The sequence below is a fragment of the Passer domesticus genome, chromosome 7, assembly GCF_036417665.1.
Source record: "Passer domesticus isolate bPasDom1 chromosome 7, bPasDom1.hap1, whole genome shotgun sequence".
NCBI classification, from domain to species: Eukaryota; Metazoa; Chordata; class Aves; order Passeriformes; family Passeridae; genus Passer; species Passer domesticus.
The window spans coordinates 45,594,261-45,613,932 of record NC_087480.1 but is presented as its reverse complement, the minus strand read 5'-3'; the positions used below and the strand labels follow the sequence as shown (position 1 = coordinate 45,613,932).

Genomic DNA, 19,672 nt, shown 5'->3' with positions numbered 1-19,672 from the left:
TGGCAATTTGCAGAAATTTTCCTTTTTGCAATTATTTTAATATAAGAAGTTTATTTTGATACCAAAAGTATCTCTTTTTTAGGTTCTCATACTCACCTACTGTCAAAGTATCTAAGATTTTTAAAACCAAGGTATTTTCACAAACATTCACCTTATAAAACATTAATTAATTAATGCTGGGTGATTCTGCTCTATACTGAGGATCTAAAATACTTCAAATAGTTGACAATTCTTCCCACCCACACCATATATTTTAAAGCAGTGAGATTACGGATGTGTCTGAGGTCTCAGAGCAAGTGGCAGAGAACTAGGTTCAACAGTTGTGACCCTAATGCTCTAAAAAATGCTAACAATTTGAGAGTTTGAGGCTTCAGCTATTACACCAAAACATAAACTTGCTTTAAAATGCCTGATGATACCAAGGATAGGGAAAGGGAGCAAGAAAGGAGAGTACATGTGGTGATTCAGAATGAAGAACCAGGGATTACCTCTCAAACTGCAGCTTCAGACCTCCTACTCCAGGCAGAAATACTTGGAAGAAATAGGAATACCTGATACATGGACTGACCTATGTGCACACTCTTGTGTCACACTAAAAAAAGCACAACATTCACAGGTATGTATTAATATGTTTTTAAAAGTCTGTATGAGAACATTTTTCAAGACTAAAAATAAATACATTGATTCCACCTGCATTTTGATCTGCATTTAAGTTTAATCAGGGAAATAGTTTTGTCATTTCAGTGTTAACCATGGCACCAATATAGGCTATCAATATACGACCAACCAGTTCCCACAGAAAGTAGAGACGCTTCATATACATTATCAGGCATCTTTCTGAGGGATATGACCACAGGGGAAGATCCAGTGTAAATACAGTTATGCTGGCATGGGTGTTTTTGCTGGTATAGCTCGACATGCCAATCTGTTATTAACTCTGCTGGAGAAAGCACCTGTACAAGTCTGACTGGTTTTTGTGGGACACGGCTGCCTGGTATCTGCTGCTGTACCTGGCCTGGCTCTACTCTTTATAGGGATTATTTCCCTGTACTTACACGGGTGACAACTCATTCCACCCTCTGCCTGGCAGCCAATCTTGTCAGCTCCTCTCATGGCACTAACAAAAAAAAAAAAAAAAAAAAAAAAAAAAAAAAAAAAAAAAAGACAAGGTGTGACAAAACCGACCTCATAGTTTCTCTGAATTTTTAAAACTTTTTTTTTTAATTTTATTTTTATTCGGTCGTTACCACACTGACAAGCCATTTCTAGCACACTGCACCCCGGCACAAAGAGCCCCGGCAGGGTGGGTGATCGGAGCCCGCTCGGCGGGAGGAGGCGCCTGGGAAAATCAACCCGCGGGCCGCGGGGGAGGCTCGGCCTCCGCTGCTCAGCCCGACCTCCGGGCGAGGGCGGCCGCGGCAGGCCCGGCCCCGCCGGCGCGGCAGGAAACGCCCCTTCGTCCCCTCCCCGTCGGGCGGCGGGTCCGCCCGCTGGCACGGGCTGCCAGGGAGCGGTAATTGCCGTCCCGGCCTTGCACAACCCGCTCCCGGCGCGGCCCGTCCTGCCGGCGGCGCGGGGCCGGGCGGCGCCGCCCCCTCCCGGCATCCCTCGCTCGGCTGCTGGGCTCCGCTGCTGGGCTCGGCTGCGCTCGGTCGGCGGCTCCGCGCTGCTCTCGCCATGGCCGCCTACAGCAAGTTCCTCACCGCGCGGCACTCCGCCATCGCCGGGGCCGCCGCCGCCTGCGCGCTGCTCTGCCTGCTCAGCAAGCGGCGGGCGGCCGCGCAGCACGGGTGAGCGCGGGGTCGGGCCGGGCCGCGGGGCGGGAGGGGCCGGGCGAGCCGCGGGGCCGGCGCCGGGAGGCCGGAGCAGCGGGAGCCGTGCTCGCCCTCGCGGCCCTGGCCCGGCGGAGGGGCAGCCGCGCCCCTGTGCCGCGCACCGTCCGGGAGGCGGCTCCGGGGCACGGGGGCAGCCCGCTTCTCCCCACGCCTTCCCCGGCGTGAGGTCGGTGCACCTCTTGCGAGCATCCAGCCACCGCCGCCTTGTTACCCAAATTACGTTGGCTTTTTCTGTTTTCCGGACTAGGAACGAGTATTGACACTTGACTTCTAGGGATGACCGTGTCAGCATAGGCAGTTAATGGTCTCAGCTGTTGTTTGAATGCTGCTGTGTGACAGTAAGATACACGGGAAACGATTTCAAAGGGACCGAAGGTGGTGATGTTCTCTGTGAGGTTGCCTTACAGCTATATGGTTCTAGGGTGTGTATTCGTTAATGCCTTACAAAGCACTGGTTTTGCAGAGTGTGGCAGATGAAGAATGTGTCGCAGACTCAGCCCTTTCACGGTTTTACTGTATTTGTGACTGTAAGTTGTTAAACACATGCTTAAGATCTGGTATGTTGCGATATTACAATGCCTACAGGTGTCTTGTAGGCACTACAAAATTCTACTGAAATGGACTTACTCAACAGACTTAAGTAATAACATACCTGAGATTAAGCAATGATCCAGTTTTATTTTACCTAAGTCCACTCATGCACAATATCTGTAGGAGTTTCATGAAGTTGGGTAACTGTCACACAACATGGCAGACATTGAAACACTGCTGACAAGTCATGCATTTGCTACCTTACATTGTTTCTTGCATGAGAGTTTAAACAAGATGCTCAGCTATGGCTGCGAGTTACTCTTCTATCAAACTCATAGGGAGGAGTGATTTTTTCAAATATCTCTACCTACGTTAGTAAAATATCACTTTTAAGAAGCAGACAAGCTGTATGGAAGGGCAGAAAAATGATGAGCTCAGATTTTCACGCCTAGTATAGTGGTATTTGTAAAAAATACTGGGCCTTGCAGATGTTCCAGGAGCAGTTATGTGTTAAGTCAGTCCAAGAGTATTATTTTAAAGTGAATCTCAGTTGTCCACACTCACCTTGCTCTGCCTTCATTGAGGAATGATCTTGGAGCACACAAACCAGGTTGGAGCACATCTTCAAACATAGATGCAGGTCCAGTGTAGTTTTGAAGTGCATTTAACATTTTCCCAGTGTTAGTAGCATTCATTTGATAGCAGCGGGCTAGAACTTGTCCAGAGTAATCTCCCTATACCTGAAATAGGTATTATAAGTGTCCTTTTTTGTCCCCATTAAACTATTTTGCTTTCATGTCTTATGATGCTGATCTGCAGGACTTGACAATGTCAATGCATGCATTAGCTTGAGGGTCAGTGTATGGAAAGTGTTAGCCTAAATGCTGAAGACTCTTTGGAATGTGTCTTTCCTGTGTGGATCATCAGTTTTGCTAGGTATAGTGTTAAAAATCTGAGATATCTGTATATATTAGGTGGACCAAACATTATTACAAGATTAGTGGGAATTGAGAAGGGGCAGTAAGTAATGAATTACATTCCAGCTAATTCAACAGATGCATGGCTCGCGAGAGCCTGACCTGATCTGTCCCTTTTGCTCTCTCTGTACTGTGGTCTTTCTGATACCTTGTCCTTCTGTAATCTCTTTACTCATTTTGCATTCTTGAATTTATTAGAAATGCAGTTGCTAAAATAAGTGCCATGCTTACAAGCTTGATTTTTCACTGGTGTGTATGTACTGTTTTACACTTTTGAGTCCCTCCACAGCTTAGGTCTTTCTTACTGCTGGTACTGTATTGTGGCCATGGATTCCAAACTCTAACATCCAACATTCGGTTGTTTCAATAATAGCTGTGCTGCTGCTTGAATGCTATTTTGAGGATGGTTTTTGCCCACTGGTCTTCGTTCTTTTCTCCATGTTTCCCTGTGAGGCAAACCTTGCCAGGAGCCTTACAGAATGCTACCTATCAAGACTAGGCAGTAGGTAAGCTACATTGCCTATATCACCAGCCTAGACCAAAGCATCTGGTTATTACCATTGCCTCATCCTCCTTTAGTCTCATTAGTTCATGCATCATTCATTTTTTCATGCTTTGTTGCTGATGTAAATTAGAGAATACTTTTGAAAAGGATTGTCTTCGTGCCAAATCTTTACATTTTCAGCATTCTTGTGCTGGTGTATGATGCTGCCATATAGTAACAAGTGCACAACCCTTGAAATCTGCAGGGCCTAGAGTATCCTTTAACATCTGTGTTGTATATCTCTGACTCTCTGGGAAGAGGAAGAAGTTGGGAAGGCATGGCTGTCCTAAATTTTTGTACTTATTCCTAGGGTGAAGAATTTCACTTGGCAATCTAGATAGTCTGGAAGAGGACTGGTAGCGTATCTGCTGCTTGAGGTTAACTGACTAAAATCCGTGAGGTGATTTAGTTTTGTGTGTGTGAATTTCCTTGTTAAACTTGTTGTATAATGCCTGAAAATGTTGTGCCGTGTCAGTGTGAGGTGAATTTCAACTTCTTGAATTCTGGAAGGTGAAATTCTAGTTTTGAGCTTTGTAAGGGCAAAGGTAAATGTTGCAGACCTGAATATAACCAGCAAAACGCTGGGGCTTAACATTCAGGTGAACCATTGAAGTATTCTAGTGCAACTATAAACTTTACCTGCAAAACTTCTTCCTTCCTCACATAGTTTCAGAATACATATTTATACATACTTTGTGTTCAAAATAACATTTCATGTTTTCCTATTATTTCATGTATTTCTGGAGTAACTGCCATTTTTCTGTTTGATTTGGTGTGCTTTTTTTAAGTTTTGCTGGAATGTCAGCAATAGGTCTGCTGCTGTTTGAACTTGGAAAGTAAAATAACTTAAAAATTGAGAAAAGAAAATCATCTTTTAGCAAATCAGATGTGCTTGAATGTATAACAAGAAAGTTATGTGACAGGCTTGTCATGTTGTATGTGTTTGTTTTTATATAGAATTACCAGTTATAGGCATGATAGCAGGAAGGAGAGGTAGGTAGCAACTTTCACCTACTTTTCTGCTGTCAGACAGTAGGGGCAAAGTTCAGTACAACTCATATAAAGTAGTAATGTATGAATAATTAAGCTGTATGTGTTATGCCAACCTGCCTTACTAGGTCAAAGATCACTTAATTAGTACAGCCTGGATTAGTCACAGATGTTGTTCTGTAAGAGGTATTACACTGCTCATTGATTTTACAGAACTGAGAGGTGGTATCACTTGTAATTTACAATGCCTTATTACTACACTTTTCTGAAATCTTCCAAGGTAGAAGATTATGTTTGCTTATAGTGACTTGTTACTTCCTTGGAGTAAAACATGGAGGAAAATACACTGGTTCTTTTTCCAAGTTGCTCTCAAAAAGTCTGTTTCCTTACAAAAGCTTTGGGTCCTCTTGGAAGGGGACAAGTTGTGGTATCTAAATGCAATTATGACTTCAATTGCAGTATTTGGGTTTTTTTAGAGTAATGACAAGTCCTTTGAGAAACTACATTATCCTGGGTTTATAATGCAGAAAAAAAAGCCTGTTTATTCTCTTTCCCTAATCTTGCCTCAAACAAGAAGCTACAAATCTTTGCTTAAGATTTGATTGCTTCAGACTTAAAACCTTAAGGGGTGTTGCATAAAGGAGCTGGATATTTTTCATTACTCCTCTAATAAGAATTTTTCCTGAGTATCCACGTAGTTTAAAATACTTACACAAGTAGAGCATGAGCTTGATTTACTTTCAAAAAGAAGATCTTTAACTCATACAACTTTCTGCTGGAAGGAGGGACTGAAAGAAGTAAAGAAGGTAGTTAGGGTAAAGAGTTTGAAATGTAATATTAGGGAAAGGGAATAAACAGTTTAGAGTGATAGGCAGGCATTTGTAGTGAATGGCAAGGTGACATAATATTTTAGAATCTGCTCGTAGGGCCTTTCCTATCACCTAGCTGCATTCATTAGAATCCAAGATGCTAAGATGTGGACACAATTTAATATAAACTGAACTTCTGAAACCCCTGTGGTGGCATCCCACCTCTGGGGAAAAATGAATAAAGCAAGAATAGTGTATGCATGGGGCCTTAGAGGTTAGGCAAGCCTAAAATGAGGGGGAAAGCTCATTGAGTGGAGGGAGGTTGAGTTGCAGACAGGGTATATCAAATAGGGTTTTGCACAGCTGACCTATGCTGCTGCCTGTCTCTGTGCTCCTCAGCCATTGTCCTGACAGAGTGGCAGCACATGTCACTTGCTCAGTACATGTCACTGCTCGTGCCCTTGGCTGCACAGCCTGTGAACATGCAGTGTAGGTGATAGTATTGCAAGCAGAGGTGACAGACACATGTCCAAATGTTCAGAGGTGCTTTCAAACATAACATAGGAGTTTAGATAGAGCAAGTGGTAGTTGTAGCTTGAAACAGATGGTGCATTTTTATTCTGTTTGTGTATATTTAGAATGTTCTTCTCTCTTGTTAGTTTGCGTAATTTTTCTAGATTCTGAATGGGCTTGGGTGGGCTTTGCTAGTGTACTTCAAATGGAAGGACCTGTTCTAGTAGAGTCATGGCTGTTTGATAGGAAGGGTGAAATTACATTGCTGCACATTAATAGCCTACTTTTGTGTATGTAAAAGCCTTAAAAGGGAACCTGTGTTACTTGGAGGAAAGGTGGCAGGTAACAAAAACAACTTTATGCTAATTACATTGAAGTAAATTTATCCAGATGTGAATGTGACCGTTCAGTCTACTGCTTGCAGTAAGTGCACTGGCGTTGAGGGGGGAAAGGCTAAATATGCAGATAGGATTACTAGAAAACACACCGAAAATGTAGTCTTGTAGAAAAATCTGCCTGGGGCTCAGGAAACCTGAATTCAGCTGGAGGGTATGGAGACAGGAGAAACCAGATGACTCAGCCCTAATCCTGGCTTTTAGACTGCCTTTGTTTGGGGCCTGGGTAGCTAATTAGTGGTTTCTCTCTTAATTAAGTTGCACAAAATGCTTGCTGTCTAAGGCAAGATCTAGTGTAAGTGTGTGTGACAGAGTATAACTTTTTGTTAAATTATTTAATTTCCTTTTTTTAAGATACTAGCTAGAAGTCTTTTTCCACTGTTATCCATGAAGGGGATCTGCAGCCACAGCTCAGGCCTAAGCACAGCTTAAGACAAAATTAATAGTGCTAAGGTTTTTCTTATATGTAAGATATGTTATAGAGATGCATTCTTCTACTGAAACTTAGAATTTCCTCTCCAACAGTTCTGCTTTATTTTCCTCTCATAGGTTTGTAGAAGCCTTCTGAGCTTTAGCAATGCAGAGCTCCTGTTTGCAGTAACATAGCTCTCTGTGACCTTCTGAGTCCCCTTCTTGCTTGCCTGAATACATTCCTCTCACATTATTTTTGGTTATGCTGCAACTAGCCACCAGTCTGGAGCCAAGAAAGTTCTGTTCTTGGTTTCTGTGTGTGCTCAGAGTGTACTGTGTAAATGGGCATGCTTTTGGACTGTGCCCAGGCTTCTGAGTAGGGTTGCTGCCCTTGACCTGAAATAACTGTACTGTTGCTCTCTACCCCTCTGTGTGAGACATGCACTATGAAACTCTGCCTGCCAGTTAGCTACACCAGACTTTTCTCACTGTTGCATTGCATCTTTAGTCACTTGAATTTTATTCTGTCTTTACAATGTCTTGGTGACTCCAAAACTAACCTGAAAACTGCACAAATATTAATGAACTAGTGCAAAATTGTTTATTTTGTGTGATTTTGGGAAGCTGTGAAAACTGCACGGTGCCATTCCAGCATGTAAGGTCTGCAGGATACAAAGGTTGCCTAGAGGTAATAACTCTGTTTAACAACAGCACTTAATCCTAAACCAGATACTCTTTCTTTGCACTGTGTTGAGCAGACCCAAGTCATCCTAACTTCACAGATGGAAGGTAGCATGATGTGAAATTTGTAGGGTTTTTTTCAGTGAAGGACAGTGTAACATTTTGAAGCCCTTACTTCCCCATAGTGTGTCATTAAACAACAAGTTTGGTTTATCACTCTTTTCATCTGCAATTCCCTGTTGTGCTAAGCTCAATCTAGATTGCTTCCTCTGAACTTTGTTCTGTATGGAGACAGGTATTTCTAAAGACAGTAATCCTTTAACTTTTTCCTCTTTGCTAGTAAATACCACAAAACTAGTGTGCCTGAGACCTTGCAGTAAGAAGACTCAGGCCTCTTGAAGGCTTTTCACAGTTTCTCAAATGACTTTCTTCTTCAGTGGTGTAGAGAATGATTCTGTTTGAGGAACCAGTATTATTGCATGTTTCTTTTAGAGACAGTAGTCTCACTGGTATGTAAATAGAGTCAAAAGAGCCAGTGCTCTGACCAATAGTTATTTGGTGACTGGAATTGCATGATTTCTCCCTCCCCACTGGTCTGCCGTGCTGCTCTTGAAGTTGAATGAGCTGTCAGATGCCTGTACAGAGTCCTGAAACTGCATTAGTTTCTTTAAAGCATTTTGCTGGTATGGGCTGATCATGTTTCTCAGTGTAGGAGAAAGGTGTTTTGTTGTATTGCCTACTGGGTAATTACTTACTTATTTACTTCTCTTTAGAGAGTTGCTATTCAGTTACCCTGCACATATGAATGACAAGTTTGGTGTAGTTGTGTCATCCCAGGTACTGCTGACACCTTTCTCTGCTTTTTATGTCTGTGTTTGCTGTAAAAGCCCTGTGCAGTTAAATAATGGGTAGCAGGCTACATCTGAAATGCTTCTTTTCCTGAAACTTCCTCAGGTGATGTGTGTTCCATTATACCTGTAGACTCTTTATGGTCTTAAAAATTTTTACACATTGAATCCGGACTGCTTTGTTGAGGGCTTTGTGCAGTTAGGTCTTGAAAATACATGGTGACAAGTTTCACTGGTTTTGGTTACAGTAGTAAAACATTTCTAATAGTGATTTTTTTCTTATTTTTTCTATATGTTTTCTGAATAACCCTTTTCAAAAACCTTTTCATTGTCATCCCCCCTTGCCTGTGAGGGCATGAAGGAACAGTCGCTCTGTACCAGGAGAGTTATTTGCAATGAGAACTTGGCCAGCATGTGGCACTTACCTTCCTCACCACTGAGCCTTGTGATGCTCCAGCATTATGTAAATGAGAGGTCTGGAATAATGGAGAGCTTGGACCTATTCCAAGTGTTAGAGCTCTCTACTGCAACCAGATAGTCTTGCTGTATTCTTGCTGAGTAATTGAGAATGTTATTTAGTCTTTAAATTCATTGAGAATGCAACCACCATTCTCACAAAAAAGTTCTACAGTAGTACAATGGAGTCTGGAGTAGTGGTGATAGGTATTGGACTGGAAAGGTTTCATTCCAGGCAGAACTGTGGCAGAGTCTTTATTTGCAAATAAAACGAGAGCTATGTAGGCACATTTAACTTTTTTTTTCTTCTAGACTTCGTATGTAAGATTGTTTCCATTCTTTTTTGAAGTATTAGTCTTGTTTTGAGCTTGCACAAATGTTTTTAGAAAAGAGAGAACAGAACACTGTTAAAGCTCTTTTTAAATTAGATTTTAAATTTACAAATGCTTAATTTTTATCTTAAACTTCATAACTATAAATGCTAATTAAATGTGAGTTTATTATTACATGTAAGATCTTGATTTCTGGACAATCCTTCTTTCTCTTTAATGGGTAATCCGTTTCAGCTCAGTAATTTCAGCTGCTCAATTTCTCTCAACAGCTACTGTAGGAAAAATGTATCAGTAAATACATCAAAGATATTCAACTAACTGCCACAATTATTCTGGGCTTTATCTACCTAATAGATTACTCTATTAATGTATTCACTTCTGATCCTTTTAAAGCTGGAATAGTTGTGTATTATGAGTGTTGTGATTCAAACACTGGCAGAACTTGAAGCAGTAGAGCTTATAGGGATCATTACAGCATTTATGGAAGAGCAGCATGCTTTCATCTTACATTATGACAAGTCATGAATCATGTAGAGAAATAACCACATAGTTTGATCACTACTCATGCTTAAGAATACTACCTTCCTCCTACTGCCAAACCAAATGTGATTGGACTGATCCATATTCAAGTTTTGTAAAATTACAAGTTGTATTGAGAAGTTTCTTGTACCAGAAGTACATTGCTGTTGCATCACCAGGATGTAGTCTCCAACTAGATTGTTTCTTAGACTTTACACCCTGTTACCATTTCCACAGGTGTACTTCCCTCACAGCCTGATTAGAAGTTTTATCTCTTCTGAACTTTTGTTATTTCTCCCCCAATCTGGCCCCTGCTGCCCTTCATATTCATTCTTTGTTTTGTCTTTTGCACAAGCAGTCGTGCAAGATTTTTATCTTCTCTCAGACTTCTGTTTCTATTACCTTTAATTGTGTTCTTGCTGAACTGGTGGATCTCCCTTCTTGCTTTCATGGTCTCCTCCTTCCCTTCTTTTCTCATATTCCTCTGCTACCTTGCCTCTTCCTTTCATAGTAATTATTTCTTTTTATTGGTCAGTGACATTCCTAGATCTTTCTAATCATCATAAATTAAAATAGGCACATTTTCATTCTAGATATTTTCTTGGCAGAGCTTTAAAACACAAGTGTGAAATGGTGCTGTTGATGAAGTTGTGGAATAGCTGGTTTTCTGGCAGTCTGCTCCTGTTTTGGTGTTGTAGACCAAAGGAGTTTCTGCTTTCTTGTAGTGTCCTAGGTTCTGCCTTGAACATGTATGAATGTTGTAGGTTTAAGGCAGCCTGCTCTCAATGTTATAATATCATGGTTAAGAAAGTTGTGGGTCAGTATGGTTGGTGGCTACTTCTAAAGTACATAAATTCTCTTCATGTGCTTGTCTGATGCTTGAGTGTTCCAAAAGGAAGAAAGACAAACTATAATTGCCTTACTGGTCAGCTTTTCTTTATTAAAAGTAGAGGCAAAATAATAGCATTGTGCTTTTTTGAATGTTTGTTTAACACCAGTTGATAAATATTTTTCTACTAACTCTTCTGTTAAATGCAGAGGAAGAAAAATAGACTAAAAACTAACTCCCTTTTTAATGGACATTTTTGCAGGAACTTGATTTTACAGGAGCTAGCTTTTTTCCCCCTGTGGCACATGTTTATGAACAAATAATCTCTCTGTGTAGTAAATGTGTTATTTTTGAAGTCAAATGCAATGCAAAACAAATCTGGTTAGCTTATGTAGATAGTGTGAAACATCAAAGTTGGGTTGCTTGGATTGCTGGATCTGCATTCTTGTAGTTTTCATTTGTGGTCAGTGGAACCATGTAGCCGTGCTTGTAAAGTATGTGTGAGAAACAGAAAAACCCTTGGAGTTCATGATACAGAGGCAAGGTAAAGCAGAAGGTGGAGATGAAAGGGTGAGACTTGCTTTTCTTCCTATGTGAAACTGGTTGCTGGAATGAGTAGGGTTTCACTGGAATTATGTATGCTGTATAAAAGCAGCACATAGGTTTGACATAGGAGGTCACCCTGCTGTATTGCTCTGCAAGAAATAGGTGGGAATATAATCCCAAGGTTTCTTCTCTATCTTTTGTGTGTAGAGATCAAGACAAAGAAAACTGTGTTAATAACAAATACTTTTTTCTTTTCTCTGCAGTAAAAGAAGTGGAAAACAAGCATTGCAGAATAATGAGGTAATTCTTTCTTCATGTCAAATATTCTATAATAATTTTAAATCTGATTTTTTTAAACTTTTAAGTCCTATCACTGCAGTTTAATCTTGGCTACAGTGCAAGTACGGTTTGAATGATACTTTCAGACTTGCATTGGTGAACCAAAAGAAGAATCAGGTTAATCACAAGAGGCTGAAGTTTGACTCCATAATGATGGATTCTTGATATGCACAATGTCCTTTTATCTCTTATTGCCTATGAATTTGTAAGGACCAGTGTTGTAAGATTTTCTGTATCGATAGAAATGAACAGCTGTGTGTAGATTTGGTATAACTTGTGTTTATTTTTTATGTAAAAGAAAAATGTATGGAACAAGATGTTGAGTCTCACAGTTTCTAAATTAGAAATTACTTCAAACATCTGGTAGGAGGTTTGTCATTTCCCTGATCTTTTGTGTGTCTGTTAATTCAGTTATTTGAAAGGGATATACTAAATCCCTTTAAGCTAAGATTTTTGTTTCATAGTCAAATAAAATACGACAGACCAAAAGGCAGAGTCTGATTCTGGTGTTACAATGTCATCTCTGCTGAAAACTTAAAAAAAAAATGCTTGCACTGGATAAATAGAAAGGTGTATTGCAAGGGTTATGTTAGCTACTAACACACCTTGACTCTGTTATCTACCATAAACAATTATCTTTTGGATAGCTATACCTATTTGTAAAAACCTTAACTACCTTTCTTTTTTAGTTCCTATCCATCTTGAATACAGTTATGCTGAATGGGACTAACAACCTAAGGGGAAAAAAACTTCTAGGCAAGAAGATACTTGAATGAATATAAGTGCAACATGGAAGTGTAGAAATAGGGAGGGGCTGAATAAAGGGGAAGAACAGGTTCAACTCACATGTTTAGTCATTTGGAAATGCAGCCATCAGACATTGTGTTAGTGATTTCTGTTACAGGAAAGCAATAGTGTATGTAGGATCTTGCTTCATTAGGACTGGACTAGGACTGGACAAACTAAGTAGTCTTAGTTTGGATTGCTTGGATTTTTGTGTAAATAACTTTTAATTAAAGTGTTGTAATCATCTACTGCATAGCATTGTATTTGGCTAGAATTTTTATTTGTAGTTCGTGTTCATGTAGATTTTTGAAAAGGATGGGACTATTGTTGACTTCATGCAGTGAAAAACAGGTGTAGGCTTCTTCACAGAGCATTCAGAGTAGATGTTTTACAGGTTTCCTGTCTACCTTGTAATATTGATATAGGCATTGACAGCATGATTCACATGAGCCTTGAGTAGCAAAGGTAGCAGGATTATGTTGATTAGACAGGACTTGTTCAAAGTACACATGTGTCCTTTTGGTGTGTTTTCAGGACTGAAATCTTCTGTCATGTCCTTATGCAAAAGAAAAGAAAAGAAACCAGACTATTATGTTTTAAAAAGTATTCGGGTTAGTCAGGACAGAAGATAGGGTTCTATGGAGTGAACAAATGAAACTGACTCAAAAGGTGTTTGGTCATGGGATGGGAGGGTTATAAGACTGGTAGATATACCTAAGCAGGAGTGTGTTGCACCATTTTGTAGAAGTAAAGCAATAAAAAATTCTGGTTTCGCTTGAAGCAAGTTTGGGCTGTACAGTCAAAGGGTGTAAACCATTGATTGTCTGGACAAACAATGGAAGGCGTCTTTAAAAATACTGGCTGATGGTGTCTTTTAGAGACAAGCAATGTTAAGAGATGTTTGCATTACAACTTGCTCTTGGATGTACTTTAGTGCTGTGGTCTGCACTGTTTATTTATCATCTTTAACACAGAACTGAAATAAAAAGGATTTTATATCGTAGCAGCTACTTCCTATTGCAGTTTGTTTTTATAGCTCCCAATTCCTTATTTAACTTGTCTGAATAAGTCTTAAGATGGTGGGAAATATTGCAAATTCTGCAGAAGGAAGGTAGCTGTAAATGACTTGGGCAGGGAAAACATCACATCAACAGTTCAATAATACAAAGAATTCTCACATTTCTTGTTTTGTTCTGTGTGCAGCAGAAAGAGGGAAAGAAGGAGCGAGCAATGGTGGACAGAGTGTTTATTGCACGAATATGTCGGATCCTGAAAATAATGGTGCCTAGAACACTTTGCAAAGAGGTAAGCATTGCCTGCAGTAATAAAGAAAGAAATAAAGCTGGAGTCAAGTCTCTTTTGAAATTATATCAGAATATATTGCTTAAATAGGACTAAATTGTGCTATGTATTTTAAAATAGCAACATAATATAACAGCTGAGCGTAATGTAGACTTAGACGTAGATGAACTGCAAGAACTTAAACATACATCAGGCACAAGAGCAGTGAATTGCAGTGTCCAGAGTGTAGAACAGGGACCTTCAGCACCACCTACATAAAGGAGGTGCATAGAAGGTAGAAACATGGATAGAAAATGCCTGTGAGAGTGCTCACAGAGCTACCCTTTATCAAAAGGTCATGGTCATTAGAAGAGGTTTCTGATAATCCCAAAAGACCCAAACCTTGCTCCCATATTTGAAAACAAGTTTACTGGAAGCTACAGGCTGGTCAGCCTCACCATATTCCTGGCAAGACTGTGAGCAAAACTTCCTGTAAGCTAATTCTGGCTACAAAGAGGACAAAAAAGTGATTGCAAGCAGCCTGGATTTACCAGTGACAGATCATGCCTTACTAACCTGATTGCTTTCAGTGATGAGAGAGCTGGCTGTGTGGATAAGGGAAGAGCAGAGGATATTGAATATGATATTGAATACTTTGATATCAGGCCAATAGCCTGAATTGCCTGGATGAGAGGACAGTGAAGTGCATGGAAAACTGTTGGTGCACTGTTGGTCTGACTGGTGGCTGGTTACTAGTGGCCCTGTTTTGAGTAGGGAGTTGAAGTGGATGATGTTCAGAGGTCTCATGCAACCTTATGGCAGAAAGGTGTCTCAGAATAGCAGTAACTCCTGCAATCCTCCATCTTATAACGTGTGTCCAGTATGTGTATCAACCAAATATAGCTTTTTAAAAGGCAAACTTTCAACATAAAAATGTAGTCAGTACTTTATTTAAGGTATTGTATGCTAATGTGTTTTCAGCAAAATAATTAAATATTACATTAGCTAGGGCAGCAGGTAGTACTTTTCTGTTAAATGCAGTTGGATAATTTACTGAAAAAATGGTGAATTTTAGCCATTATTTAACTGTTACATTTCTGTGGTTGTACTAGACAGGTTATTTGCTGCTTATTGCTGTGATGCTGGTAGTCCGAACTTACTGTGATATTTGGATGATTCAAAATGGAACAGTCATTGAAAGGTACCTATACGTTTTTTATTATTAAACGTTCTCTCATGTGTTTAACAGGGAAGGTTGTCTATCAGAATACATATTTGGACATTTTATAGCTGTATTGTTTAAAACTGTTGGAAAACTTGGTGCAGTTGCAATTTGGGAAGGGACCACTATGTTTTGGTCAATATATTAAATTATTTTTGTTCATCAATAAAATGATTTTATTAAATTAATATGTTTAAACTATTTACTAAATATTCATTTGGTAACACTTGGTGTGCTGAAGACTCTAAATCTTCTTGATCTGAATGTCCAAGAAGGTATTACAGAATAGTGAGTTTATGTCTTAGGACTTTTGTTTTTTCCCACTGAGCTGTTTGCTCTTTAGATTGATGAAAACAGTGCTTTTGGTCTTAATATGTTAGAAAGTAATTTTTAGACTTCTGATTATTGTTACTGGTCTTGTTGCTAATTGAAGCAAGTCACAATGTGTCTTGAACTGTGATTTCAAATTGATACTGTGTTTGAGGAGGACATTTGGTGCTTTGTAGAATGGAAGGACTGCTTTGTTTCTCTGGTGAGAATCTGTGAAAGCAGAGAAGGGAAGAAACTGGTATTGTGACCATGAATTTTTGAGCCCTTAATGTGGGCAGTTACAGAGGAGCAGACAGAAGATAACTGCTTTGTCTACCACTTGGCACTTAGCTTACTTGAGGATGTCAGACTGGATCCTGCAGCTGATTCTACAGGTTTCCATGATGATTTTGTTTTTTCTGTGTGGTCCCCTGAGAGTTTATCCACTTAAGGCATGCAAGTTGATACTTTGTTGTTTCTCTTGTAACTGACTCTTAGCTGGTGGTCATTTACAGTGCCATCATTGGCCGCAGCAGAGAGGATTTCAAGAAATACTTGTTCAACTTCATTGCTGCAATGCCTGCTGTAAGTGCTTTTCTTGTGCTGACCTATTAGTAGAACATATTTTAAATGTAAATTAAGATTTTGAGGAAAAGGTCTCAGAGGAGTGTCTTGAAACCTATGGAAATTAGTTGTTTTACATACAGGTCTGTATGAAAATGCATTTAATTTTCTGGCTCTGATGTGGGGAGACTTTATCAGCATATTTCCTTATTGGTTGCAACTATTTTTTTAACAGATATGTTTGGGTTTTTAGGTTAGTTTTGTTGATGGCAATTTTGACTATAGGTTTGGGATTCTTTTGGCACCATTGAAGATTATTTTTTTTTAGACTTTAATTTTTATTTTTCTTACATTTTTTCACAGATTTGTTATGCGTTCTTCCATGCTTTAACTTTCCTTCAGCTTATTGACATCTCTGATCAGCACCAGATAGAAATAATTGTTGCTACTTGGTCTGCAATAAATTTTAAAACTAGCTGACAAATTTAAGGCAGTGGTTGTAAAATGGTGGCTCTTTTCTAGTTTATCAGAAGAGCTGAAAATATGTAATATGAATGTATTTTATCTTACGTGGTGAGATCCACTGGGACCTGGAGACAGAAACCTAAGCAGTGGTCCTGTAGACACTGTCTGATTGATCTTAGGTGTGTTTATGGCATTATTGACTTTAAGGGGAGAGTTGATCTGTTTTAAAGTGTTTACACAATTTATGCTGCAAATTGATCTAAGTATGTTTGCTCTTGTTAGTTAAATATTATTGTCTCTTATTTTAGATCTCTTTAGTGAATAACTTCCTGAAGTATGGTCTAAATGAACTGAAGCTCTGCTTCCGAGTAAGACTTACCAGATATCTCTATGAAGAATATCTTAAGTAAGTAACACCTTGTCTACAGATTTTAAAAGTTAATTCAAGTCATTTTAAGTACATAACAAGAAGGTTGCAATTAACTTGCAGCTGAGAGTGAGTGGCTTATCCAGGTTGTGTATGCCATAGATACAAAGACAGTAAAGTTGGCTCAATTGGGGGACAAAATGCACTGTATTGCTTCCACAATTGGGTCAGATTCCAAAGTACTGTAGGTGCCTTCACATGGTGAAGATTGAATTGGATGCATGAGCTTGAGTAGCTCCTTCTGGACTGAATTTTGTTTGTCAGATGTGCTACAGTAGAGTCTGTGAGGGTTTTCTAAGTTCAGTAGTGGTGTGAGCCTGAGCTTTGGCTCAGACATCCTGGAGCCTAAATGCCTAAATAATCCTGCAGTATTTAATGTGCATTTAGTCAGGTAAAAGCACAAGCTATGTTGATTCCATACAGTAATTCAATGTTTGCCCTACTTAGCATCTCAGTATGAAGCAAGGGTGTTCCAGTTGTTTCAGATCCCAGGTAATGATTTTTTTATCCTGCCACTTAGCAATTGTTTTGTTTCAGAGCCTATACATACTACAAAATGGGAAATCTGGACAACAGAATAGCTAATCCAGATCAACTCCTTACACAGGACGTGGAAAAATTCTGTAATAGTGTAGTGGACCTGTACTCAAACCTTAGCAAGGTAAGTCTTTTGAGTAGTAACTGTAGTAATTTAGGATGGGGGTGTCAGCTCACAACAATGATGTGCATTTGTATGTGGATTGCTTGGAGTATGGTACTAAAAAAATTGTTTATGATGTTTCACACTCCCTGTGGCTTTCATGACCAAAGCACTGTTGTCAGTTGTTACAATTAGTATTAAATTTTCTTTTAAAGAACATATGGCATTCTTTTGCAGATGAACTTTGCAGTGATGACTTTGCTGTCTCAGGTAGATAGTTTCCAGAAGAAAAGCAATGGCTAGCTCTCAGTTACACACAAATTATTTTTTTTTGTGTAGGGAGATGTGGTTGAATAAGCTTTTCCCTGTTTCTGGTGTGAATTTTAAGGTGATTGTGTAGTGGATGAGAGTACCGTTGACATTTTTAGACTAAATTTTTTGATGCTATATGTTTCATGCCAGCTGAGTGTAAATAAACTACAAGTTACTTTGTTCAAAACCTTCTGACTACAAAACCTGTAGTTCAGCTGTTTTAGCTTAGCGAGGGAGGTTGTAGGACTTTGGAATGTTCCTCCTATCAGGTACATAGCCAAATATATGCCATTAACTTTTCAGTATTTTTCATAATTACTTCAGTTAAATTATTATGGGTTCTAGTCCACCTTTGATAAGTGAGCAGTGTCATTACAGACCTGAAATAGCAAAGTACTCTTTTCATATAGTATGTATTTATCTGAAGATAATGATGTTTTTATGTTCAATTCTAGAGCCAGTGTTTTCAGGAAAAAGTCATGTGGCTGAGATTCCCTTTGTCTTAGCTTTTGGTTTGTAGAATAGACTAGCCAGTATTTTAGCACAGAGCTGTAACTATTCTTGGGGTGGTACATGGCTTCTGGACTGTTTTATATTAGTTTTGTGTTTGTGTTCTAAGGCTTTTTTCCTGTGCTTCTTTCAGCCCTTCTTGGATATAGTCTTGTACATCTTCAAGCTAACAAGTGCAATAGGAGCACAGGTAAATTGAGTGGGTTTTTTAGAACTATAAGCACATTTTCCCTTGTTTGGAATCTGTGGAAAACTCTAGGTGGTGGTTGTGGATTCCTACATTATTTGAAGGGCTATACTGAAAATAGGCATTTACACTTAATGTTTTGTGTGCTTTAGTGCTCTCTATTTTGAGGCAATCAAAATAAAAACCAGTATTTTCAGGCATTTGATCAACAATTTGAAGGACCGAGAAAGTTCTTTATTTTCTTCTAGTACTTATTTGGAAATCCTATTTAGTACAACACCCCTTTAATTGTTTGTCTTGCGTGAATTGCATTTAAAGGTGAAAATAAGTTTTCTATTTCTGTGCAGCCTCTATGAGGGGGAACCATTTCTTGCATTGAGCTGTAAAAGACTCAATAAGCTCAATAAGCAATTGACTCAATAAGCTCAATTGCAGAATTAATTCTTCAAATTAGTGAAATTATGCATTATCAAAAATGTTCAGGAGTTGAAAAGGAGTAGCTGTGGGTCACATGGTGCAAGTTTTGTTGAGACAGACTTGCAGTAAGGCTTAACTGAACCTTGGAAACTATCAGTCTTTCTTTGTTCTGCTCTCTAGAGTAGTTATTGTGTGCAGTTTAAGTTTATGCCATTCCATGCTTCAGTGGTATTTAATCATCTGTCCTTCATTTATGGAAACTTAGGATCCAGGACTGCTTGAGACACCAGGAAACATGTATAGCGACCAATGGGATTGAAATATTGACTGCTGTGTGACACTTCAGCTAATGTACAGAAAAAGAAGTAGGCAGAAAGGAAGGAGAAGAAATGAGAGGGTACCAGTAAATCATTAATGAAATAAGCTAGGACAGTAGGGGACAGGTCACACTGGGTGGTGATAAAAACCTCAATAGAAGGCTGGGGTGGGAAGGACATCTAGGGACAGAGAATTAGTAAAGTAGCATCTGCAACACCAAAGAAGGTGACATGATGGGAATTGCAAATGTAATTGAATTGGCAACATAGGCACACAGGAGGTGAGAACTATGGGATTTATGCTTTCTGGGCACTTTGGATGCAGATACTGTCATTTGAGACCACCTAAACTTTTATTCTTTTTTGATACTCACAGGGTCCAGCCAGCATGATGGCATACTTGATTATTTCAGGGTTTTTCCTTACACGTTTAAGGAGACCAATTGGCAAGATGACTATTATAGAACAAAAGTATGAAGGGGAGTACAGATATGTCAACTCACGGCTCATTACAAACAGGTATACACTTGGCTGCTAAGATAAAAGTGACTATACGGTGGGGTAAATGGAATTTGTGTGTTCAAATATACTTGGGAAGTGTGATGCTATCAGGTCTGAGCCAAGTGTTTGCATCTTTATGTACTGTAAAGTAATTTGTATGTGCATTATATTCCATAGTA

The 19,672-nt window shown here is 39.3% G+C and overlaps 1 protein-coding gene across 4 annotated transcripts in view; it reads left to right on the top strand.

Moving 5' to 3' along the window:
* The first annotated feature begins 1,453 nt into the window (after nt 1–1,453).
* ABCD3 (ATP binding cassette subfamily D member 3) overlaps nt 1,454–19,672 on the top strand; it is a 28,078-nt gene continuing 9,859 nt past the window's right edge. The window contains exons 1-10 of one of the 4 annotated variants that reach the window (XM_064428188.1): nt 1,630–1,790; nt 3,717–3,849; nt 11,480–11,516; nt 13,545–13,646; nt 14,735–14,823; nt 15,669–15,738; nt 16,491–16,588; nt 17,147–17,270; nt 18,205–18,261; nt 19,369–19,511. In XM_064428188.1, the coding sequence (XP_064284258.1) occupies nt 3,782–3,849; nt 11,480–11,516; nt 13,545–13,646; nt 14,735–14,823; nt 15,669–15,738; nt 16,491–16,588; nt 17,147–17,270; nt 18,205–18,261; nt 19,369–19,511 (788 nt within the window). In that variant the 5' untranslated portion in view covers nt 1,630–1,790; nt 3,717–3,781. Of the gene's footprint in view, nt 1,791–3,716; nt 3,850–11,479; nt 11,517–13,544; nt 13,647–14,734; nt 14,824–15,668; nt 15,739–16,490; nt 16,589–17,146; nt 17,271–18,204; nt 18,262–18,940; nt 19,512–19,672 lie in introns of those variants that run through there. The other 3 variants (XM_064428189.1, XM_064428187.1, XM_064428186.1) reach the window with 3 other exon arrangements.